Genomic DNA, 24,583 nt, shown 5'->3' with positions numbered 1-24,583 from the left:
TGCATCATTTTACATTCAAATCAACATGTACCAGAGTTCTAATTTTATCATTTCCTTACCAATACTTGTGATTTTCTCCCTTATTATAGCCATCCTATAGTATATACAAAGTACGATCTCAGTGAGTTTTTTTCTGCATTTCCTCTCAGTGAGATTTTGATCTGCATTTCCCTAAAATGGCAATGAGTGAACACCTTCTCATGTGCTTATTGGTCATTTGTGTTTGTTTGGAACAATGTCTATTCCAATCCTTTGCCCATTTTTAAACTGGATTGTCTTTTTATTATTGACTTATAAAAATTCATCCTATATTTTAGATGAGTCCTTTGTCGGCCATGTGGTTTACAAATAACTTCCCCCCACTCTGTGGGTTGTCTTTTTTATTTTCATGATGGTGTGCTTTGAAACAAAAGTTTTTAATTTTGAGGAAGTCCAATTTACTTCTTTTGTTGTTTATGTTTTGCTTCACTTTTTAATGGAACCAGAGAGAGTTAACTGGATCCACAAGATTATCATCAAACCCCACACCAAATTTAGAAAACGAATCAATCCCCAGCCCCATTGGTCCTACCAGGTAAAAATGTCTTAGAACCCAAAACTCAGCAATGCCAAAGAAAAATCCTCAGCACAAAATACCAGAGTTCAAATTTAATTCTAGAATCATTTCAGGTATTTTAAATGTACCTTTCAAAATCAAAGTTCATCATTTTGTTTGAAATAACTGTTTAGAAATCAAATGATAATATAAATGAGGATGCAAACTGATATAAAATGACAGGAAAGCAAATGGCAAAACAACTACAATCTTTGTTCCTCTGGCTACTGTAGTGTAATAAATAACAGTTAACCAAAAACACCTTTATTTTTTAGTCTTCAAAAAACAAACTAATTTCTTCTTTCCAAGATAATCATGATTAACTTAGAAAAATGGTCATACAATACATCTTTAAAGCATTTCCCTTTAACGGGAAAATTAGCTTTAGAGAATCTAAACATTAAAAGATTTTTAAAAAATCTATTTTGTTGTCATTATAAAACAAAATGGAATCTAGCATAAGTCAAGGAAATTCGTTCACACTTCAGGTCCTTCTCCTCCAGGAACCAGCTGTATTGGAGGAAAAAGAGTATATTAATAATATCACCATGTCATCTAAAAACCCCTATGTGCTCCCCATTAATCAAAGCCACCTTTGTCTCTTCCCCCCTCCCTCACATCCCCATTCTCTCCAGGTCATCAATATCTGGCTGTAATTCCCAACATTATAAATTAATACTATGTATCTCAACAATGATTTCTAACAAAACACAAAATTTTAAAAACCCACGCAAATTAATCTTTAGGCCCAATGCCTTTACAATATCTCAGGCTTTTGGCCCTGACCATCAGAGGATCCTTAGTCTATCTTAGACACTACTGGCCCATGAGCATTTAGTGAAGCAACCAGCAATACAAGTTAGTTTTGTAATCCCTATTCTGCCAAAAGGACTAGCACCTAAATAAAATAGCTTAATGGGTCTTACCATTGTTATATTATTTCCATTTAGCAAAATCTGATCTAATTTAGTAATCCGTCTTCCTTCTGGTGTGATTTCACTAAATGAACAGATAAAATTAGTCATGATAAACAGATAATCAAAGCCAACATTTTGGAAATACATTTCCTCTCTAAAATGGCTGTTCTTGAAGCTGGCATGCACAAAGCCTTGAGTTCAATCCCAGCACCAAAAATGTTAATTTGCACATAAATGAAGGTGAGGTCAGGCAACTATATTAGTAATTTTCAGAGAAAAAAAGATTATCCACTAGGTAATGTACATTCTTCCTCATGGGCAACAGATTAGACTGATTAGCCTAAGATCTACATCTACTTCTTCATAAAAAGGAGCCGAAACTTGGGCTGAGGCGGTAGCTCAGAAGTACAGCGTTTGCCTTGCACATGTGAGACACTGAGTTTGATCTTCAGCGCCACATAAAAATAAATAAAGATATTGTGTCCATCTATAATTCAAAAAATATTTCAAAAAAAAAAAAAAAAAAGCTGAAACCTGCGATGGAGATCCAACACAACATGAAACATTTAGCAGCCTCATTCTTTTTCTTTAACGTATTAACGTATCTATTATTACTGAACCCTAGTCATTAAACCAATCTGTAATCAATTCAATTTTAAAAACAGATGGTTATAATTTTTATAAATTAATACCATCAAGCCATAATTTACATTTTGTTATACAGTTAAATGTTCTTATTACTAGTTCTTTAATTTGACCTGAGCTCTAAAATTACTCTTTTTTAGTATCTTTTACCTTATAGCTCTGTCTATACTAACTTCCTAGCAATTTACTAAAAATTACATTAATAACCCTCTGATCCAATTTTACAAATATCAGTAAATAAAATTTGTTTTTAAGGTAATCCCATAAGTAATGTTTTTTTATCATTTTACTGACTCAATCATATTATAATTGCATTTAACTAAAAAGACAGACATTTCCCCTGATTCTTTAATCCTCGATACTACTTACAACTCAGTGACATCTTCCAGCACCATATCTGAAATTTGGAGTTAAGAAAATACATATATCAGGTTGAATTTATTCTGGCTTCTGCTTTTGTTCTATTTTAATTATGTTTAACACATTGACTCAAATTGAAAAGGCATGTTATTGGTAGGAACTTCGTCTTCTTTCAGTATAACTCTAACAATCAATCCTATCACCAGATTCCCCCAAATAAAATGATTTTTATCATCAGTCAGAAATATACTGAATGTCTATAACTCTACCTGCATTAGTAAATACATTTTAAAAACCTAGGCCACCACCACTTTTTGAAAGGATACTGACAAAGTCATCAAATCCTAGAAGTGTTCCAACAATTTCCTTATCACTCTTCATCACAATGTGAATTCGTGATCCTATACACTTGTCCACAAGCTCTGTAGAGAAAACATATTTTATCCATTCATTATTTCAACAAATTTGAAAGAGTGGGAGTGTGGTTCAGTGGTGGAGGCTTGCTGAGCATACCTGAGGACCTAGGTTCAATCCCCAGCACAGAATGTGCCTACTGGCAAGCCTTATTTGTATATTGTGAAAGTTAAACCAGGAAAAATATTCATTCAACAACTTTAGGTCTCATAAAACAAATTTCTGTCCAAGCATTACTTAACAGAAAAGTCTTCCTTGATCTCCACTTACGTCTTTTTTGTAGTTATTAATGACTATAGTTTTATTGTTTTACGTTACATGATTAATGCAACACACACACACCCCATTCTCTCTGACTCTACAGTCCATCGGGCACAAACCATGGTAATTCTTGTTCATAATTCTTTCCCCAGTGATCCGTGTCTGACATATGCGGGGCATTCCAAAAGAGTCTGCCCAAGGAAAATGATTCAACCACAGTCACATCCACTAACTCAAACACTCTTCACCAACTACATATTGGAGGAAAGAGGCATAATTATCTTCACCAGAAACTTTCCTGTCACTACCTCCCTCACCCAAAGAAGTCCATCTGTGTTCTGACTGCAACTCGAACATCTCTTTAGTCAGCTTAGCATTATTCTTACTAGCTTGCTGTCCGAAAGCACAGGCTGTGATTTTTTTTAAATACATTTTTTATCTGTTGATGGACCTTTATTTTTCGGTGCAGAGAACCAAACCCAGCAAGCGTTCTACCACTGAGCCACAACCCCATCTCCACAAAGGCTGTGACTTAAGTTCACTGTTGAACAGTGCCCAGATACTGTGTTGCAAACTACTTGATGAATGAGTGAGAAAAGGGACTAGTTTCCAGATTCCTCTTTTAAGGTTCGCTGCGGACGGTGGCACCAAGCTCAACCGACCACACAGATTACCGGGTCTATCTAATCTGCGAACCTTAAATGCCAAGCCGAGAAGCGAGAAGCGAAGCGGCTACCCGTGGCACAGTAGAGGCGAGTTCACCACAAAGAAAGCCGAGGCCGCTTTCACTAAGTGTACACCTTTTCCAGTGCCGGCTGTGCCTCCGAAACCACGTTAGAGAGCAGCGGCGGCCTGGCGCCCGGAGTCCTGGAGTCCAGACCAGCCGCCGAGCGGGAAAGTGCTCGATACTTTTCCCCCTAGCTCCCAGGTCCTCAACCTCAGCTCCCGGATCCGACTCCTAGAGGGAAGACGATTACCTAGCGGCAGCAGCTGCGACGGGTTGGTTGTAGCGTTAGCCGCCATGGCTAAGCCGGAAATGGCCAGCGTCCTTCGACGTTAGAACGGCGACTTTAAAAGAGCGCGCTTCCGCTTTTTTCCCGGCGCCGAAGCAGGCCCGACCAATCGGAAGCCGAGTGTACGATCTGCACAATCCACGTGTATCGACCCGCTTAGTTTTTTTACAGAGTGGGATTCAGTGAAATAATTCCTTTCTCTGAGTATTCGGCCATTTCGACGGATGCCCTTCTTGCCCTCGAAGTTTCAGAAAAACGTTAAAGGTATTTTGCTTCGTGAATAAATCCTTCCCTCAATCCGGAGGACTAGAAAATGCGTAGACCATTGTGGCGCCTTATTTCCCCCTAGAAAGTTGCATCTTATCTCAAGCCAGTATCTTTCTTCAGAACAATAAAATAAATTCAAATTTCCCGTCTCTAAGTGTGTTCTGTAGTTTTCGCAAAAACTACTTTAAAAAAAAAAAAAAAGGTTGGGGGGGGGGATTTAACCCGGGAGCGCTTTACCACTGAGCCACATCTCCAGCTGTTTTTTCTTTTGTTGTTGTTTTTGTTTTTTGGTTTTTGGTTTTTTGTTGTTGTTGTTGTTGTTGTTGTTGTTTTGTTTTGTTTTGTTTTGAGACAGGGCCTCGCTAAATTGATAAGACTTGTGATCCTTCTGTCTCAGCCTCCAGAGTCACTGGGATTGCAAGGCCTGTGCCACTGCGCCAGGCACTACTCATTTTCTTAAGGAATCTGCTGCTTCTAAATCCAGAGGATTGAAAATCCACAACTAACTTAAAAAGACTTTCTATACTGGGACTTCTTAAATTTTTTTCCTTAGGTCTTACTAGTTTTGTTATATCTAGGCGTCTAACATGGGCTTTTCCATTCAGTATTCTTCACCAAATAATTATTGTCTGACAGGCAACCACCAAATGTCAGTCATTGTATATGTCAATGTCATCACACTTAGAAAAGCATGCTTTTTCACTTCTGTTTCAAAAGTATAGAAAGCAAACAAATTCTTAGTCCATTTTACATTCGTATTCCAGGAACTTAAAGCTAAACAGTATAAATGAAATGTCACAGAAAAAAATAAGTCCTGCAATAAATACTTGATAAATATTCATTTCCTTCATGGAACACACATGTATTTGTTGCATACTATGTGACCAGCAACTTGCTTAGTACAAAGTAATGTACAGAACAAAAAGGGTCTTCTGCTCTTTTTTTTTTTTTAATGTTCAAAACATTTATGAAACCAGTTGAGTTTGACTTACATAATTTCAACAAATAAAGTATTTAATGATAAATTGTGGTATACAGTGCACTGATGCTAGAAAAAAAGCTTATTTACAACTTAAGGAACAAAGTTTTTAAATTAAATATAGATTTTAGAAATACATTCATTATGTAGTACTACCATAATCAAAATGGATTTTCCCAGAATCATGTAAGTATCCAGTGCAATTACGAGGTGAACTTTATTTTTTTCCAATTATATTTGTAAAATCTAATATGTTTACTTGCTTGTGAGTCTTTGCCTGTCTGATTTTTTCAGCTTTGGTGATTAACTTCTCAGTGCCTCTTTTCTTTTACCTTCTATTCTTGCTTAAGGATGAATGGAGGAGAAAGACAAGTACAAACTTTATGTACAAGGCACCATGAATAATAAAACCAAAAGACCTCTTTATACCTTCAGAGATCCTGGAGAACTCAACTCGTTTCTAAATTTCAACAAATCTGTCTTTTTCCCCACCCCAATCCTTAAATATCAAGCACCTACTAGGTACCAGAACACTTAACAAGTACACTTCTAACCTTTACAAACATCTTTTGAGACAAGTATGATGAGATTCCTTGTACTCAAAGTTAAACAATTGTCCCACCAGCCAAAGGAATTGACAGAAGTCTAGTCTCAGAGTGTGTATAAAAGTTAAACATGCAAAATAGGGGCAAGAGCAATATTCCAAATAGAGTGGCATGTACCTACCCCCATACCTCTCCTGCTGTATTTTTATTAAAATCTTACATACTTCCTCTAAGTTTATCATAAAACCCTTCCATTCCCAAATATATTTCCATAATAGCGGTCTTCAGTGATTTTATTTTAATGTACTTTATGATCCCCTTCCCCCACTTCAGATAAAATCTTGCACATCCTTCAAGACCCTTATCAAATATGATCACCTCTGACTCTTGTAGACTTGGTGGACTCTTTCATTATTTGGCAGCAATACTAATAGCTATCAGAATGTTTTCAGCGATTTTCGTATAATTATTAACAAGGCTATCTCTCCCTAAAAGACTAAGTTCCTTGAGGCAAAGAATATTGTAAAGCAGTAGTGTGTAGTGTTTAAATCCACTGACTGATTCAAACTCCAGCTCCACCATGATTCCTTGTAATTATTTGACATGGGCAAGTTGCTTAACCTTTTTAAGTCTCAATTTACCCACTGGGGGGAAAAAGGGATAATAGTACCTATTTAGAAAATTACTATGAAGATTAAGTGAGGGCTGGGGTTGTGGCTGAGTGGTAGAGTGCTCGCTATTACATATGAGACACTGGGTTCAATCCTTAGCACCATATAAAAAGATAAGTAATTAAGGTGTCCAAAAAATTGTTTTAAAAGATTAAATGAGATAATTGATGAAAAAGGTTAGCATAGGGGCTGGGGATGTGGCTCAAGCGGTAGCGCACTCGCCTGGCATGCGTGCGGCCCGGGTTCGATCCTCAGCACCACATACAAACAAAGATGTTGTGTCCGCCAAAAACTGAAAAATAAATATTAAAATTCTCTTTCTCTCTTTCTAAAAAAAAAAAAAAAAGGTTAGCATAGGACCTGGAAAATAGCAAACCTATTAAATTTGAGCTACTATTATTTACCTTTGTTTCCCTAACATGATTGTTGGCTTAGAGTAGGGTCTACACAATTAGCTGGTTTAAAATTCATCTTATTTTTATAACCAAACATAAACCACTTTAAGGCAGCAATATCCTGTTTGATGCACTGTGCCTAACACAATTCCGGTATACTGTAGTTCCCAATGAATGTTTATTAAAATCTTTTTCATTCATACCCATCAGTATTCTACTTAATCTCCATAAGGTTCTAAACACAATGTTATGCTCTTTGTTTGTGAAGCCCTATTCTTTCTGTGGTTTTTCTTTTCCATCCTTATTTCTGTTTTATTTTCACCAAACCATACTGAGAGTATGGATCAAATTCAAGGCATTGCCATTACTAGATATGAGTATAAAAATCATAAAAGCGTACTTTTAAGAGGCCATGCAAGGTGATGCACAACCGTAATCCTAGTAATGCAGGAGGCTGAGGAAGCAAGATCACAAGTTTGAGGTCAGCCTGGGCAACTTGTGAGACCCTGTCTTAAAACAACAACAACAACAAAATAGGGATGTAGCTCATTAGTAGAGTGCCCCTGGGATCAATCCCTGGTACTGGAAAGGAAGGAAGGAAGGAGGGAGGGAGGGAAAAAAGGAAAGAAGGAAGGAGGGGAAAAAAGAAGGAAGTCATTGCTCTGAATTTTCCATTATAAGAGCAAAATGAATGTTAGCAATTTTCAATGCCACTAAAGAATAAAGAAAGTCTCTTTAGACTCTGCAAAATGTGTCACATATAGTTCAATTACACAATAGAATTAATAAGGACTACAGTTAATAAGGACTACTACTAAGTGTCTCATTAAACACTTGTTTATCAGCAAAATGATAATAATGTAAAGAAGTTGTTATTTTAAATAGAATATTCTAAACAGAAATGGTAGTGGTTTTATTTATTGTATTCTTTTTGAGGCAAGATCTCAAAAAAGAAACAACAGGCCAATTCCAGATGGAATTTTAATGAACTTGAAAATGTCATATTTCTATTTCTCAAGGTTTTTTTTCCCTTTAGTTCTCTTTTTGCAGAGCAGACATAAATAGAATTTATAATTCATCATAAAGTGTATGTAATTTGAAGAGGCTCTCCAATGTATTATGTGTTCAGAAAGGCATTTCTAATTTTTTTTCCCTGGAACTGAATGTTATTGTGTAAATATAACCAAAAGTCTCCTTTCAAATAAAGTTTCACAAAAGTAATCAATTATCTCAAATTGGTGTTTCCAGTCTTGATAATCTACTTCTAATACTTTTTAAACAGAGGAGAAATTTCTGTTATTTTCCTAGTAGATATTTTTCCTTTGTGGGCAATATCCTGTTAATAAATTTATTCAATGTTAATAGAACTCGTTTAAAAACTAATGTAGACCAGAGGCTTGGGAGACTTGGGGGGGGGGGGATATTGCAGGTACAAAATCAGCCTCAGGGGCTGGGGTTGTGGCTCAATGGGAGAGCGCTTGCCTTGCGTGTGTGAGGCACTGGGTTCAATCCTCAGTGCTACATAAATATAAATAAATAAAATAAGGGTATTGCATCCTTCTACAACTAAAAAAAAAAGAAATTAAAAAAAAAAAACAGCTTCAGCAACTTAGCAAGGTCCTAAGCAACTTAGTGAAACCCTATCTCAAAAAAAAAAAAAAAAAAGAATTTTTTAATCTGTTACTGTTGTGATACCTGGTACCATTTTTTAAAATCAGTTTCTCAATCATCATCTGAAAAGAAAACATCCTGTCTCAAAGTTTTTTTTAAAAAATGACTGGGAATGTTGCTTAGTGGTTAGGTGCCTCTGGGTTCAATCCCTGGTACCAATAAATAAATAAGTAATTAAACTAACGTAGACCTGCTTGGGGCTTATGCTGGCAGAGTAGAGCCCACGGTGCTGTGATGTTGCTCCTGGAAAGGAGGCCAGCAGTTCCTGATGGAGCTGACCAGATTCTTCCAAAGTGTCAGTTGTCCCTCGGCGCATACATTGAAGAAATGTGAAGGTGGAACTAAACCTGCACTGAGGAAAGGTTCTGTGGAAGACAATTGAGCTCTCAGACAAGTGTCTGTTAAGATCTATGAATGGAAAAAAGATCGCCATTGTGGTAGACTCCAAAGAAGTGAATAAAGTTTCAGATGGCTTATTCAAACCTAATGAGGACTAACATGGATGGGCTCCAGCGAAAACCAGCAAGAGCAAGAAGAGCAAAGCAGCACAGTGAAGGGCACTGAATTCTCAGCTTTTGCCAACTAACCACTGAATTGCTATTTTTCCTTTGGTTTTTACTTTTGGCCACAAAGCTAGGCTTCTGGTTCCCTCACCCATAACTGTATTTGTGTAAGATTCAGGTTGTTTGGGGAGAGAAGGGTTGCAGTCAGTTTACAGGGTAATTGTGGTAAGACAACAGTTTATTTCAGATCTGTGCTGCATGGATATATATCCCTGGATTATAATTTTTATAAGTCTCTATAGTCACCTCTGTGAAGAGCAGTGTCTCATTAAACACTTGTTTATCAGCAAAATGATAATAATGTAAAGAAGTTGTTATTCTAAATTGTTAATGGATCAGTCTGTATATTTGCAGACAGAAAAAAATACTAGAAATTCCCTTGCTTATTTTTCTCTCCCAGTTTTCCCAGTTACATATTGTTAGGTCAGTGGCAGCGACTTGGTGGCGACTTAGTGGCAACTTAGAACAAAGCAGCCCACGCTGCTTTGAACATCAATCAGATGCTGGCGGAAACGCCTGTCAATCAGCCAGATCTCCTAACTCCTGTCAATCAGCAGGACCCCCTGGCCAATCCTGGAGTTCAGCCAACTCCCCTGACCAACTCCAAGGGGGCAAGGGACCCTAGAGACACCTTTTCCTGTCCCAAGCCCTTCCCTTCCTGCTGTAAGCCCCATAAAAGTCCAGTCCAGTCCGCTTCCACCCGGTTTCTCCTCAGACCCTTCCCCTGTCCCCTCTGTGGGTCTGATCAAGTTCCTCTGGGGAGTGATATCTCAATAAAGCTTGTTCAGCGGCCCTTTTAAATCTGCCTCCTTTGATTGCTACCTGCCCAGCCTGATCTGACACATATCTCCTTTGTTTATAGTATTATTTTAAAGGTAGTAGGGTCAAACCCAGGACCTCTTGCATGCTAGACAAGTTCTCCACCACTGAGTTACATCCTCAGCCCCAAGAATTTTTTTTCAACATTTAACCAACATAACAGATATGAATAGATGATTTAGTCTTAGGTGAAAGCTCCAGGATGCAAAGTGACACACATATATAAAAGCTGTTACTGAGTAGACAGAGTTCTAAGATGTTCTGCCCTTACATTTCTTTGAAAGGCTTTCAGTTAGTTTGGAGCTGGGGATGTGGCTCAAGCAGGAGCGCGATCACCTGCCATGCCTGTGGCCCGGGTTCGATCCTGAGCCGGCGAAAACTAAAAAGTAAATATTAAAATTCTCTCTCCCTTAAAAAAAAAAAAAAAGGCTTTCAGTAAGACTTAAACTTTAGGGGCTGGGGATGTGGCTCAAGCGGTAGCGCGCTCTCCTGGCATGCGTGCGGCCTCAGCACCACAAACAAACAAAGATGTTGTGTCCGCCGAGAACTAAAAATAAATATTAAAAAAAAAAATTCTCTTCTCTCTCTCCCTCTCCTCTCTCACTCTCTCTTTAAAAAACAAAAAAAAAAAAAAGACTTAAACTTTAGCTATACCAATTGTTGGAAATATCAGGGCAGTTTACATCAAGAAAATGTTAACACAGCAAATAGTTGACATATCACAAACAAGTAGCATATCAAGAAATAACTAACAAATTCTATTTATAGGGAATAATATAATTTTACACACATTTCTGAGCCAATGCCAAGTTTTGTAATATAAAAAAAAATGGATGGCAACATACTGAAAATTCTCAGTATTTTATTAACATTAAAACAGTTTTACTGGCCTCGAATGGTGGCACACACCTGTAATTCCAGCAGCTCAGGAGGCTGAGGCAGGAGGATCAAAGCCAGCTTCAGCAACAGTGAGGCACTAAGCAACTCAGTGAGCCTCTGTCTCTAAATAAAATACAAAAATAGGGCTGGGGATGTGGCTCAGTGGTTGAGTGCTCCTGAGTTCAATCCCTAGTACCCCTCCACAAAAAAAAAAAAAAAAAAAAAAAAAAACAGTTCTACTGAATCATAGAAATTAAACTTGACTCGAAAACTGCTGTTTTTCTCAGGTATCCTTAGATTAGAATGGAAGTCTTTTACATTTCAAGACAAGATATGGAAAATATCAAATGCTAAAGTTGCCTATACTAAAGGACATGCAACTTAGTGAAGATATGCTTCAATTCCAGTTATTATAGTAATATCAAATTGTATTTGAAACAGGCAGCTATACTTTATTTAATTCTCAAACTTCCCTGGCTATGACTTTTTAAATCTGCTAGCATTTCTATTATTCACTTTAAATTTATATGAGATTTGTAGATTTAAATTTTTGAAATAATACAATCAATAAAGGAATTAAACCCTAGACAAACATATCCATACATTTTGTGCTAAGCTAAATAGTAAACACATGAAAAGATGGAATGAAAAAAAAAGTTAATCTTGGGACTAGATAATCAGTTTACAGGTCTCCATGTAAACATCCTTTATTGTCAAGGATGTTCTGCTTTAGGCCGTAAAAAAGCTTCCAAATTCTTTTTTGCCCCCAAAGTCTTACAAATTTTAAATGTGAAAACAAACCAAGAAGAAAACAAAAAGCAATCTCGGGTAAGTAAGCAATTTAAAGGTTGAATACACAAGATACTCAGCTTCGCCAATCTGCTTCCTTGTTTTTAAATTTAAATGAATATCAGAGCAGAAAGACTCTAAGCCAGAGGGTGGAGGGTCTTAAAGAGAGAACAGAAGATGTTCACAAAGAAAGCAAGCTAAGGAACAAGGAGGGAAGGGGCAGAGATTTTAAGGAGGAAGAATAGATAACTATGGGAGGAGAAAAAAACTTGACGTCAAATCTCAAGAAAGAGGAGCAGGTGTGACCAACAGCGCCCCCAGGACCTCCCAGAGGCCCCGCCCTTACCCCCCACGATGATTCCTTCCTGGCCCCGCCCTCTCCGTATGAACCCTGCCCACCTACCACGAAGGCCACGCCCCTGTCTTGGAGACCTATCTTCCTCTAGCCACGCCCATCCCCAGGCTCCGCCCTTTCCCCTCCGGCTCCTCCCCGGTCCTGCCCCGCCCCGCCCCGCCGGCGGCGGCCGCCGCGTCAGGTGACAGCCCGGAAGCCGCGGAAGCGGATGAAGGAAGAGCGGCCGTGGCCGCGGGGGGCGGCGCGGAGCTGCGGGAGCTGCTCTCCTCCTCCGGGGCCCCTGCGCTGCCCTCATGCGGCCCTCTAGTTGACACCTGAGGCCCGCCACTCTTGGGCCTCCGAGGGCCGCGGGGTCGTCCGGCCCTCCGGCCTTGGCGGTTGAAGTCGTCGTGGTGCGGGCCCCATGGAGAAGGCCGGGCGCGGTAGCGAGGGCGGCCCCCGGGGGCCCGTCCTGCACATCGTGGTGGTCGGCTTTCACCACAAGAAGGGCTGCCAGGTGAGGAAAGGGCCCGCGCCGGCATCTGGCCGTTCGCGTATTCGCGGGCGCCCGCTGCCCTCCACCACTCTGCTCAGCTTGCTTCTCTTCCTTCTGCCCCTCAACCCCTTCTTTCTTCTGCTCCTGAGAATTGCATGATGAGCAGCGGAGGTGCTGGTTGGTCCGTGTAGGTTGTTAGGTTTTTACGGCCTCCTTTGGTGGAGTGGGAGGGAGGAATGGAGATAGTCCCACTCTCTTCCCCATCCGTCAGTGTCTCCACTGACTTGCGGGGTATCCACCCATAATGCAAATCCTTACAAAAATCCAGCATTCGGTCTTGGGTTTTCAAGGTTGTGAGCGCAGTGGCTTCCACGCAAATGCCTCAAGTAGGTTGAGGCTAATGCATGCGCCGTGTAGGAAAATCAACTTCCTTTGTTTATGTCTTGGACGCTTTAGAATCTGTCATGCTAGGGTTGGCGACTGACCCCGCCCCACCTTGGGCCTATTGCTATTTGATCTTGTCCAGAGCTTGCCTTTTGATGAGGTTGACCTCTCTAAATAATTGCAATAATAGAAAGTGTATTCACCGAGCAAATTGTACAGATAGACATTTTTTCAGCTTCTTCACTGGATCTTTAACCCAGCATCTGAAATTGGACATTTGCAATCTGTGTATTGAAGGCCAAGGAACAAATAGAAACAGGATTATTTAATGAACCAGCAAACACTGGAAGGCAATGATGTCATAATGTGCCAGAGAACAGTAAAGTGAAATGTTTTCTTAAAGTATTGAAAATACTGATTGCTACCACTAGAAGGTAGCTTTTAGGTTTCTGCCTTTCACGGAAGATGTAACATTTTAGAAGACTTACTGGCAAGAGTTCAGTTGTTAGAGTATGATTACAAACGTGGTGAAGGGAGGGAAAAGATGTGTTTTAAAGACTACTTAAATATAAGATATATTCCTCATCCCTCAGATAAAAACAGCATAGAAAGACACCAAGAAGGATGAAACAGCATCCAATGTAGCACTCACTAGTTTGAACTTACTAGTCACTTTATAACTTTCTTTGGATATGGGTGAAGTAATTGAAACTTCAAAGCTGTAATATGATCTTGCTTCCTGAGGCCACACTGCAAAACAATCCTGGAGTCAGAACTAGCATTGCTTCTCACACCATATGTGTTTATTCTGCTGTGGCATTGTAGAAGTGTCTCAGGGTAAAAAAAAGATTTGGAGGCCCACTTCAGAACCACACAGAATGGAGCTTTGGACAAGAAAGAAGAAACTATCTACATTGGTAGGAGATAGGTTGAAATCTCTTAAATTTGGCTGTCGTCCAAAAGTCAAGATTTATTGTGTTTTTTACTTTGTGTGTGTGTGTGTGTGTGTGTATTAGAAGTAATATAGTTTATATTTTCAGAAAGGAAATAACATGCAGTACTGCTTAGAGATTAGAGAAAACTGAACAACAGGTTTAAGAGACATTAAGTATACAGGGGGCTAAAGTAGCACCTGGAGACTTTGACATTTCTTTGCCTTTTCTGGCTTTGTGTTTTAGCACACAAGTAAAACCACTAGTTTGTAAAATTAATACTGTACCAAGAGTCAGGAGATCTGGATGACATCATGGCATCACATAGTTCCTGTGACCTCCAACACATCCAAAAAGCTTAATATTTCTTTACTTCCCAGTTCCCACTATCAGATACTTTATAAGAATTTTACAAGAAAGTTAGATCATCCACTCCAACTCCCTTAAATTTCCAGATGAATAAACTGAAATGCAGAGAGATTGGGACTTGAGTATATTTTACAGCTAGCTCACTAATCAATATAATTGCATCTCTCTTTTTTTAAAAGTATACATAATATTTATCATTTTAACCATTCATAATTTTACAGTTTAGTAACAGGTTCACAGCATTGTGTAATCATCACTGCAATCTGTACCCAAAACTTTTCCATCATCCCCAACAAAAAAAAATCTTTTTTTACCCCTTGTAGTAGTGAGGATTTAACCCCAGTCCTTAGCCACTGAGCTACAGCTTTTCCTTTCTTTTCTTTCTTTTTCTTTTTTTTTTTGAAACAGTTCTTGCTAAGAACTTACCTCAAACTTGAGGTCTTTCTGCTTCAGCCTCCTAAGTAGCTAAGATTGTAAGCATGTGCCACTGTGCTCAGCTACATCCTTTTCAGCATTTTTAGGTTGTAGGCTCTTAGAAAATAAAGATGAATGTATTGGGGCTGGGATTGTGGCTCAGTGGTAGAGCACTTTCCTAGCATGTGTGAGGCACTGGGTTCAATACTCAGCACCATATTAAAAAAAATAAAGTTTTTTAAAAACCTTTAAAAAATGAATGTATTATTGTTATGGTCCATATGGTGCTTCACAAAGACTGGCAGTTTGGGGGGGGATTGGTTTTGTTTTTAATAAACTTGTTAAATATGGGTTACTTATAGAAAACAGTGCAGAGGGTTCTGTCACAGTGCAGTGAAAGATGAGAATCCCAGTTGTTGCTCAAAATGGCTTGATTTATTGCAGCTTTTTAACATTACACCCACCTCTCTTGTATTACAGCAGAAAATGAAGCACTAAAAGCTATAGTTTTTGCAAGAATCAAATATTTATCCTAATGGAACTATTACTACTTCTTAGAGAAACATTTTTGGCTTACTAGTAATCATGTCAGTTTTCTGTTGTTCCTTTAATGGTGGTAAGTTGAATAAATGATACTGTGATTCTGTAGCCTAAAGAGAGTTAAGGTTTGATGAGTGAGTCATCTAAAAAACCAGTGGAGATACCAACCAGATTGTGTTAAGAGGGGCTGCTAACCCAGCCAGTTCACTCAGAACACAGAGAAAGTGAATGAAAGTCTGACATTGAGTTGATTAAAACTGAGTGTCAGTTTAATAAAAAAACAACCAAACTTTTGCTGGAGACAAAATTTGTATAAATTCATGGTATTGTATATATACTATTAGAAAAGGTAGAAAAATTTTTTTCATTTTGTTTACCTTGCTTTCCCCCTTTTTAGTCTTTGTTTTTATAAAGTATTAAGAAAAATGTTTTTTTGACAGAGGATACTGGGGAGTGACATCCCCAGACCCTTTTTAATTTCAAGACAGGTTCTCACTAAGTTTCTGAGCATGGCCTTGAATTTGCTGTCCTCCCACGTCAGCTTCCTGGGTTGCTGAGAATACAGGTACGTGCCACCATGCCTGGCACAATGTTGATTTTTTTTTTTTTAACCAGGAAGAAATGAGTATTATAAAAACAATGGACTAGAATTTTCACTGTACCTTATATTCACTCTTAAACTATGTTTCTCACTTATGCAAATTAGTGTCTTTTTAGATGTTTTACAATTCTTATTTTCTTAATCCCTCAAAATCCAAGTTCATTTCATGTTTTAGAAAGTGTGTATTACACACATCTTAAAATATTTTATAGGCACTACTGTTGTTTTTAACCAGTATGTCAGGTGTTATCAGAGGCTGTAATTATGTAAGTTACCCTAGAATGGATTAATTTGCTGCCTCATTCCCCATCTTCAGATTTCCTTCCAGGTGTAAAGGATTAAAAATGCATGGCTTGGGCTGGGGTTGTGGCTCAGTGGTAAAGAGTGCTTGCCTCACACATGTGAGGCTCTGGCTTCAATCCTTAGCACCACTTAAAAAAAAAATAAACAGATATTATATCCATGTATAAATAAAAAAAAAAAAATATATATATATATATATATATATATATATATATATATATATATATATATACTTTTAAAGTGCATGGTTCTTTGGATTGTGACTCTTTTTTTTAATATTTATTTTTTTAGTTTTCAGTGGACACAACATCTTTGTTTGTATGTGGTACTGAGGATCGAACCCGGGCCGAACGCATGTCAGGCGAGCACGCTACCGCTCGAGCCACATTCCCAGCCCCAAGGATTGTGACTCTTGACTTGAGATGGTTTTAACTTGCTTGAGTGTGCTTTGTTAACCTGCTTTTCCAACTGTTGCTGTGGGTCAAGTTGATTGCCACTTCTTTATGTGCACTGAGATTATTCATAGTGAAAATTCCCTAACCTGACTGTAATTTTAACTTTTAGATTCAAGTGCACTGAGGTAAAACCTTAAGTAATGCTTTTCAGCAGTCTGCTTGGTTAAGCATGATGACTTTGTTGCTTCAAATGGACCACAACGTAAAAGCCATCTTCTAAATAAAGCTATGTTGAGACCCAGGAACTAGGCTTGTAGACAATGTTTGTTCATCTTTTCTGAAATTTTTTCCACCTTTGAAATCTTAAGTTGTATTTTTTTTTTTAAGTTGTAGATGGACACAATACTTCTATTTTGTTTGCTTATTTTTATGTGGTGCTGGGGATTGAGCCCAGTGTCTCACACATACTAGGCAAGCACTCTACCACTGAGCTACAACCCCAGCCCTTTCGGTTGTATTTAAAATTAAAAAAAGGTCCTTCATTTAAATTAATAAGAACATCTATTAATTTTCTCTTTTTTTTTTTTTTACTCTTTTTGGGGTAATTTGTAGGATTGAATTCTTCTGTAGATAACATGCTGGTTTGCAGCAGTGATTTTTGTAGTTTATTGATATACTTCACATTTAAAACATTTTAAGTGATTTAAAATACTACTCCAAGGGTTGCAGCTGTAGCTCAGTGGTAGAGCGCTTGCCTAGCATATGTGAGGCACTAGGTTTGATCCTCAGCACCTCATAAAAATAAATAAAGGTATAAAAATACAACAACATTTTTAAAAATATTACTACAAAATTAAGATAATTTTGAAATATTTATGAATTCTTAACTCTTTTGTCTGAAAAAAAAATTTTAATTTAGCCATTTAACAAAGGGCCCTTCTTCCTTAAAAACTTACCTGAAATTAGATTCTTGGTCATAAAATGATTTACATTCACCTTTTCTGTACTAAATTTGCTTCCAACAGGTTGTTCCAGAGTTTTATTTGTTCCAGTATATGAACTTTATTTGTCAGATTAGCCTCATTTTTTGCTAAGTAAATATAATCATATATATCAGATAAATTCTTTAGTTCCTCCATAGAGAAGTTGGAACTTTTAAAATACGTGATAGGAAACAAGTTATTTTTCAAATTGATGTCATAAAATGTTGGCCTTTTTTTTTTTTTTATTTTTTGGTAGTTGTAAATGGAGAGAATGCCTTTATTTTATTTTTTTTATTTTGATGTGATGCTGAAGATCAAACCCAGTGCCTCACGCATGCCATTGAGCTACAGCCCCAGCCCAAAAATGTTGGCATTATTATTTTTTTAACCTCTTTCCTGATAGAGTTGATGGTTTCGTATACATAGCTAGCAGTTTTAATTCTTGAATAAAGTTCTGTGACACTGTACTTCTAAAAACAGGAAAATTATAAAAGAACTGGAGCAAATATTAACAGTAATTGCAACAATGCATAAAGCAACCAGGAGAAGTGAAATGAACAGCATAGTTTCCTATTGATCTGAGTAGGCTGGGAAAGTCTTCCTGGATGACAGAATGTGGCAATGAACATTCAGGGGTGAGTTGCCATTAGGGAGCTTGGTTTATGTTAGGCTGTACTCAAGCTCTGATCCATTCAGATTTGGGTGACAGATGGCCCTCTGAAAAGCCTGTTGTTTTGGCACCTGCTCTTGACTGACGTCCTGTAGTGACAAATGATAAAACATTTCTAAAGTTACTGTTTGTGATTCTTGTTGAAGTATGTAGAATTTTGGAACAGAAAGAACAAAACTTTAGAAGGTTAGAGTAGAAACAGCATTTTAAAATTCTTCTTATTTACTAGCTTTAGAGGAACTTTGTCCTGAAAGAAGATGGACCTCCATTGCAATTTTATTTTACTTATTTATTTGTTTGTTTATATGTTTATTTATTTATTTGGTTTTTGGTGGTGCTGGGGATTGAACCCAGAGCCTTGTACATGGGAGGCAAGCACTTTATCAACTGAGCTATATCCCAAGCCCCACACTTTTATTTCTTAAACTTTAGTATTTTAGTGAAGTGTTTTCCCTGATTTGGGTTGTGCTTTTTGTATATGCTCAAGTGATGAAAACCTCTGACCTTGCAGGGCTCTAACATTACAGGAATAGTTTTCATTGGGAAATAGTTTTCTTTGGCATTATGGCTGGCTAAGCAGACTGGGTGTCAAGTTATATAATGGAAGTTTAGAAATAACAGGGAGATTCCTTTGTCCTCTTATAATCTCAGCTGGCTGGAAAGTGCCTTTCTTTGGTTTATGTCTTTGATTGCTAATAAAATGCTTACACACCATGGGTAACCTTCTTCTTCATGTTATTAATAAAATTCAGATCCCTTGCTGAGTATAGATTTTGCTAGATGTTGGAAGACTGGAGAAAGACCCTGGTCTGCTAGGGATGAGTACTGTAAGAGGTAGATGAAGACATATAGGGAGAGGAGTCTACTTACCTACTTAATATTTCTGAGTAAGACTGGTCCTATTATATTTGCTTAAAATGCCATCAGATCAAAGACAGGTTCTGCTGGGAGCTGTGACACATGCCTGTAATCCCAGTTACTCCAGAGGCTGAGGCAAGAGGATTGAAAGGTCAAGGCCAGCTTCAGTGACTAAACAAGACCTTGTCTCAAATAAATAAATAAAAGGATTGGAGATGTAGCTCAGTTATAGCATACCCCTGGATTCAATCACTAGTGCCACACACACAAAAAAAAGTAAATAACTGTCATAGGTTTTATAAAAAGGAAACCTAAAGCCTTCTTGTAAATAAATTGATATACAAAATATTACTAAAATTCATTGAAATAAATTGATTTAAATAATTTTAGAAAGACTCTAATTGATTTTTAAATTTTTTAGTTGTAATGTACACAGTATCTTTTTTTTATTTATTTGTTTATTTTTTGTTCAGTACTGAAGATCGAACACAGTGCCTCACTACCACTGAGCCACAACCCCAGCCCAAGATTCTAATTAATTTTTTTTTAAGTTGTAGTTGGACACAATACTTTTATACTATTTATTTATTCTCATGTGGTGCTGAGGATCGAACCCAGGACCAGGTGAGCACTCTACTGCTGAGCCCAACCCTAACCCTCTAATTAATTTTTATTGGTTCTTTTTAGTTATATAAAATATTAGGATACATTTTGACATAAGAACAAAAACATGGTGTATGATTTACTCTAATTCAGTCTCCAGCACTTCTCCCTCTCCCTCCTCCCTCCAATTAAATTTTTTCCTTCAAGAAAAATGGGTTTTGTAGCTTTGATATCATCCTTGTTTATTTGAGAACCTGGAAATAAATAACTTTTCATTTGTACCATCTCTTATCTATGATTCCACCTTATTTTTATATAAATTCTTATCTCACCTCTGGTAGAGGAGCTTTATGTACAGTATTCTTAATATCCTCTGTTCTTTTAACTAGTTTCTACTTGATCAGCAGAAAAGTATATGTAGGAATCAAGAGAACCAAGATTCTCTTGATTTGGCCTGAATGATTATTGGCTGTGTAAGCTAATTGTTTACAATTAGGCAAGTTGTTTATGTTTATGGACTTCAGTTTAACAGTAAAATGAGAGTTTTAAAATAGATGATTGCTGAAATTTCCTACATTTCCTTGATTCTTTAATGAAATCAGCAAACTTTTGTGGAATACCCCTCATCAGAGACTATCTTCAGAAACATGGCCTTCAATTTAAGGACAGACAGAACTGATGTTTGGCTATAGCAGTCTGAACAGGGCTACATTCTGGGATGATGAAAGTTGTGTATCTTGATGGAGTGTTTATCAATGAATGCATAGTTCATCAAAACCTCTATAAGAAAAAAATTGAGATTTTTCTCCACATAATTGTACACATTTGTGCTACATGATCCAAATGCTTGTTTTTCTTGCAACCTAGGAGTATAAGAGTTCTAGATTTCATCAGTATAAAAGATTCTAATGAGCCAAATAAATTTAAAATCCTTCATGATTTTTTTCTCCCAGTACTGGAAATTAACTCAAGAATGCTTCACCACTGAGCAACATTTCTAGCACTCATCTCTTTTCTTTTAAATTTTGAGATAGGGTCTCACTAAATTGCTGAGGCTATGCTCAAATTTAGTATCCTCCCACCTCAGCCTCCCAGATAACTTGGATTATAGACATGTATGTACCACCACCATGTCTGGGCACTATTTTTTCCTTTTTTTTTTTTTTTTTTGAGATAGGTTCTCACTAAGTTGCCCATTGCCGCAGTCTGGCTGGGCACAATTCAGGAGCCACTTGTCAAAAGAAACGAACTTTATTTTTAGAACCACTCAACTAACTGCACCACACAGCTCCTCAGGAAAAACCCTCAGAGCCCAACTGCCACCACCTGCTTCTCACAAGCCTCTCAACCTCCCCCACTCCTCCTGCTCTTGAGGCCAATTGGCTGGGTCACGTGGGCGGAGCCAAAAAATGCCCCAATGAGCAGCTGGTAGTCTGAAAGGGCGGGGAAACAGCCCAATGAGCATTACCACAGAGGAGCCAATCAGCTAGAAGTTGCTGGGGCCGCTGTGAGCCAATCATCAGCTGGCAGCTGGAAGTTTGCTGGGGCCTCTTCGGCTGTGGCTCTCAACGGCCCATGATGCTCTGCCTCAGCCTCCCAAGTAGCTGGGATTATAGTCCTTGCCATAGCATTGAGCATTTTTTACTTTTAAATAAGAGCTCATAATTAAAAACATTTGAAGCTGTCTAGCTTTACATAAAGTAGCTCTCCAAAAACTAATCTGGTATTACTGGGAATTATTTGTCTGAAATACAAATCAAACTGTATTAGCACCATATCTGAGGGTATTTCTGATTTTTGAGTTGTATGTCTGTAAATACTGATGCTTCATTGAGTGCCAAATCTCTATAACAGAGATTTGTATATATTTACTGTTAACATTAATTGAGACAAATACTTACAAGATTTTTTCTTCCTAGAAGAAATATTTCTTTTAAGGAGCATTATACTATAAAGGTGTATTTTAATTGACTGTGTATATGTACTCTTTCATGTTAATGAACATATATACTTTTGTAAAGTTCCAGTGATTTAAAACAGAAAACAGAATGATGAGTTCTTAATTTTAGTGCCTCAAGAAACTTTAGTATGAAAGCCTGCCTCCTTTATATTATAGTTACATCCTTCATATTATATAGTTAAAATGCCATATTTGGGCTGGGGTTGTGGCTCAGTGGCAGAGCACTTGCCTCGCACATGTGAGGCACTGGGTTTGCTCCTCAGCACCACATAAAAATAAATAAACAAAATAAAGACATTGCATTCATCTATAACTAAAAAAATAATTAAAAATAAAATAAAATGCCATATTTTATGTAATACAGTCTTGATGTGATTCTGGTTTCACTGTAGTAGGATTTACAATTATATAAAAAATAAATTTCTTACATTTAAATTAAAATGCAAAAAGGCGGGAGAGATGTGAAATGCATATCATCCATCTTCCTGGTGAAAATCCAAGTACTCCATCTTAAAAAATATAGAATAGTAAAATGACTATTTAATTCTTGGGGGAAAAATAGTAGTAGCAGCCTTTTATTTAAAATACTTAAACCCATAAAAGCAAATGCTTTAAGATTTTTGTTTGCATTAATCTAGAAACAAACTTCTTTTGACTGGTAAGTCTCAGTAGTACCATTTTACTTCTATAGTATACACTATATTTTTCTGGGCCTCTCGGGCATTCATGAATCTATGAAATACTACATCATGCTGAGATATAGGATTGTTAAGCACAAGTTGTCTTAAAAATCAACCATTGACAAATACAGTGATTTCTTGCCAACTGTGAAGAGGAAAAATGCCAATTATTTTTATAGTATTGACTTTTCAAAAGCTTTGGAAGAGAACATAACTGAATGAAAACATGTCTTTGACTTCCAGGACTATATTTTTTAGACCTAATCTTAAAAATAAAAACATAGTATTGTTTTGTTTTTGTGGTGCTGGGGATTGGACCCAGGGCTTCACAAATGTTAGGCAAGTACTCTACTACATCCCTACGTCATTTTTTTGTTAAGTGGAAAACAAGGCAAAGCCTTGACTTTGGTACCTAAACTGTTAATGTCTATTAAGAAAAGAAACACTTCTACTTCTGAGTGACAGGCAATAACATTTTTGCTGTGCCTAGGAAGGGAGCAAAGAGGTAGAGCAGCGGTAGAATTAACTGGGAAGCCCTTTCCTCAGTAAGCCATGGTGTATCCGTGTTTAAATGGATGGATTTAATTTGTGTGGCTTCTATTGTGTGATTTTGAGAGTGGAATGGATATTACATTGTTAAAAAGTGAACAAAGGGTACTTCTGAAGTACTCAAAAGTTCACACTAGGGTACTATGCTATTGTTTTTTATTTTGTAGTCTTTCTTTGTTTTCTCAACATTATTTCCAGAGAACAAAGTAGATGGCTGCTGACTTGATGTATAAACTATGAAAAGGGTTATGTGGTGATTTTTACCATTCCTGGAGGACAAATGTAGGTCACCCTTTATTGCATAGTTCATTTGACATTTTTTTAAAAATTGCTTTTTGGGGAGAGGGGTACCTGGGATTGAACTCAGGGGCACTCGATCACTGAGCTACATCCCTAGCCCTATTTTATATTTTATTTAGAGACAGGGTCTCACTGAGTTGCTTAGAGCCTCGCCCTTGCTGAGACTGGCTTTGAACTCTTGATCATCCTGCCTCAGTTTCCTGAGCTGCTGGGATTACAGGTGTGAGCCACCACGCCTAGCAAAAATTGCCTTTTTATTCTTGGTGATTATAGCATCTTTATTCAGCTTTCACTTTTTAGAAGTCAGTCGTTGTCTTCTTTTTCCCTCCTCTTCTCAGTTTGTAATCATGTGAATTTGTAAAATGATTGGAATCAAGGTAGACTTGCTACATGAATATTGGTTATATAAATAGAGATAGAGATATTTGAAGTTTGCTTGATTTAATAACATTATTGTTCTAATTGTGGGGGCATTCATACCTCTTTCACATTGGTGTGTGTTATCAGACAGCATTTTTACTTCTTTTTAAATTTTTTTTAGTTGTAGGAGGACATAATACCTTTATTTTACTTATTTATTTATATATGGTGCTAAGGATCGAATCTAGCACCTCAAACATGCAAGGCGAGCACTCCACCACTGAGCCACAACTCCAGCCCCAGAGAGCAACTTTAAAATATTTTTTCTAGTTGTCAATGGACTTTTCTGTTATTTATTTATATGTGGTGCTTAGAGTTGAATCCAGTGCCTCATATGCTAGACAAGTGCTGTACTACTGAACTACAACCCCAGCCCTCAGGTAACATCTTTGATCCCCAAATTTGATTTAGATTTTGGACTGTGAACTTATGCTACCTAATTTTGGATAATAGTCTAGATGTTTCTTAATATCTACAGAGTTTAATGTTGGTTTTTGTCTATATTTTTCATATATATGGAGGGCTGCCATGTATAGTTGTGTAGACTCTGTAACACAATTGTGTTACAGAGTCTACACAACTATACATGGAGAGCCATTTGTATAAACTATGGTGATCATGATTTCCCCCTAGAAGTAGGCAGTGAGGCTGACTACCATTACTACCTTCACTCTCTGTGGTAGTGGTTGATTTAATTAGCATTATTGTTTAAATTGCATTTTGATTCAACTGAGTATATTTAAAATTTAAGGTAACTTCCTATTAAGCTTCTGTGTCATGGAATTATGCATCTGCCTGGGTTTATTTGAACATATAGAAAGGGGACATATAGAGTGATTAGTATTCAAAATATGAAAAATATACAATTTAAGATTTAAAGAAACCATCAGTTTGGAAATCGCTGATTATTTTTTGATGTTTGATCTCAGATTCTTATAATTTTTTTTTAGTTCACCAGATTCTTATAATTTAATCCTATTCTGACATTAACTACTCAGCATCAAACTAT

At 37.3% G+C, this 24,583-nt stretch overlaps 2 protein-coding genes across 7 annotated transcripts in view; one reads left to right on the top strand and one right to left on the bottom strand.

The window, feature by feature from the left end:
- Positions 1 to 843: 843 nt before the first annotated feature.
- On the bottom strand, positions 844 to 4,270 carry LSM5 (LSM5 homolog, U6 small nuclear RNA and mRNA degradation associated). Of its 3 annotated transcripts, none has more exons than XM_081287704.1 (6): positions 4,170 to 4,270; positions 2,844 to 2,939; positions 2,527 to 2,554; positions 1,931 to 1,999; positions 1,522 to 1,594; positions 844 to 1,105 (listed from the first exon to the last, which is right to left on the bottom strand). In XM_081287704.1, the coding sequence occupies exons 1-6, from the start codon at positions 4,213 to 4,215 to the stop codon at positions 1,073 to 1,075; spliced, it is 345 nt and encodes a 114-aa protein (XP_081143830.1). In that variant the 5' UTR covers positions 4,216 to 4,270; the 3' UTR covers positions 844 to 1,072. The 3 variants fall into 3 exon arrangements, with proteins under 3 accessions (XP_081143830.1, XP_081143832.1, XP_081143831.1); XM_081287706.1 differs by lacking the exon at positions 4,170 to 4,270 and adding an exon at positions 3,889 to 4,160; XM_081287705.1 differs by lacking the exon at positions 1,931 to 1,999 and having other exon boundaries at positions 4,170 to 4,269.
- An 8,020-nt stretch (positions 4,271 to 12,290) lies between these two features.
- AVL9 (AVL9 cell migration associated) overlaps positions 12,291 to 24,583 on the top strand; it is a 65,206-nt gene continuing 52,913 nt past the window's right edge. For 3 of the 4 annotated variants that reach the window (XR_014020744.1, XM_081283304.1, XM_081283303.1), the window contains exon 1: positions 12,291 to 12,634. Coding sequence is in view for 3 of the 4 variants with exons in the window: in XM_081283304.1 (XP_081139430.1) it covers positions 12,542 to 12,634 (93 nt within the window). In the remaining variant the exon portion in view is untranslated. Of the gene's footprint in view, positions 12,635 to 23,888; positions 23,955 to 24,583 lie in introns of all 4 variants that reach the window. The other variant, XM_081283305.1, reaches the window with a different exon arrangement.

This window comes from Spermophilus citellus (assembly GCF_964194105.1).
Source record: "Spermophilus citellus genome assembly, chromosome: 3".
Classification (NCBI taxonomy): domain Eukaryota; kingdom Metazoa; phylum Chordata; class Mammalia; order Rodentia; family Sciuridae; genus Spermophilus; species Spermophilus citellus.
Note: the sequence above shows the minus strand (reverse complement) of the source record. Positions and strands in the feature narration are given on the sequence as shown.

Bases quoted from the DNA above. Each gene is read 5' to 3' on its own strand.
- LSM5 (XM_081287704.1), bottom strand. From the start codon at position 4,215: ATGGCGGCTAACGCTACAACCAACCCGTCGCAGCTGCTGCCGCTAG. The intron at 2,940-4,169 runs GTAATCGTCTTC...TTTTCTCTACAG, and splicing joins GTCGCAGCTGCTGCCGCTAG to AGCTTGTGGACAAGTGTATA. The intron at 2,000-2,526 runs GTAAGTAGTATC...TTTGAATTATAG, and splicing joins CTGGAAGATGTCACTGAGTT to ATGGACACAATATCTTTATT.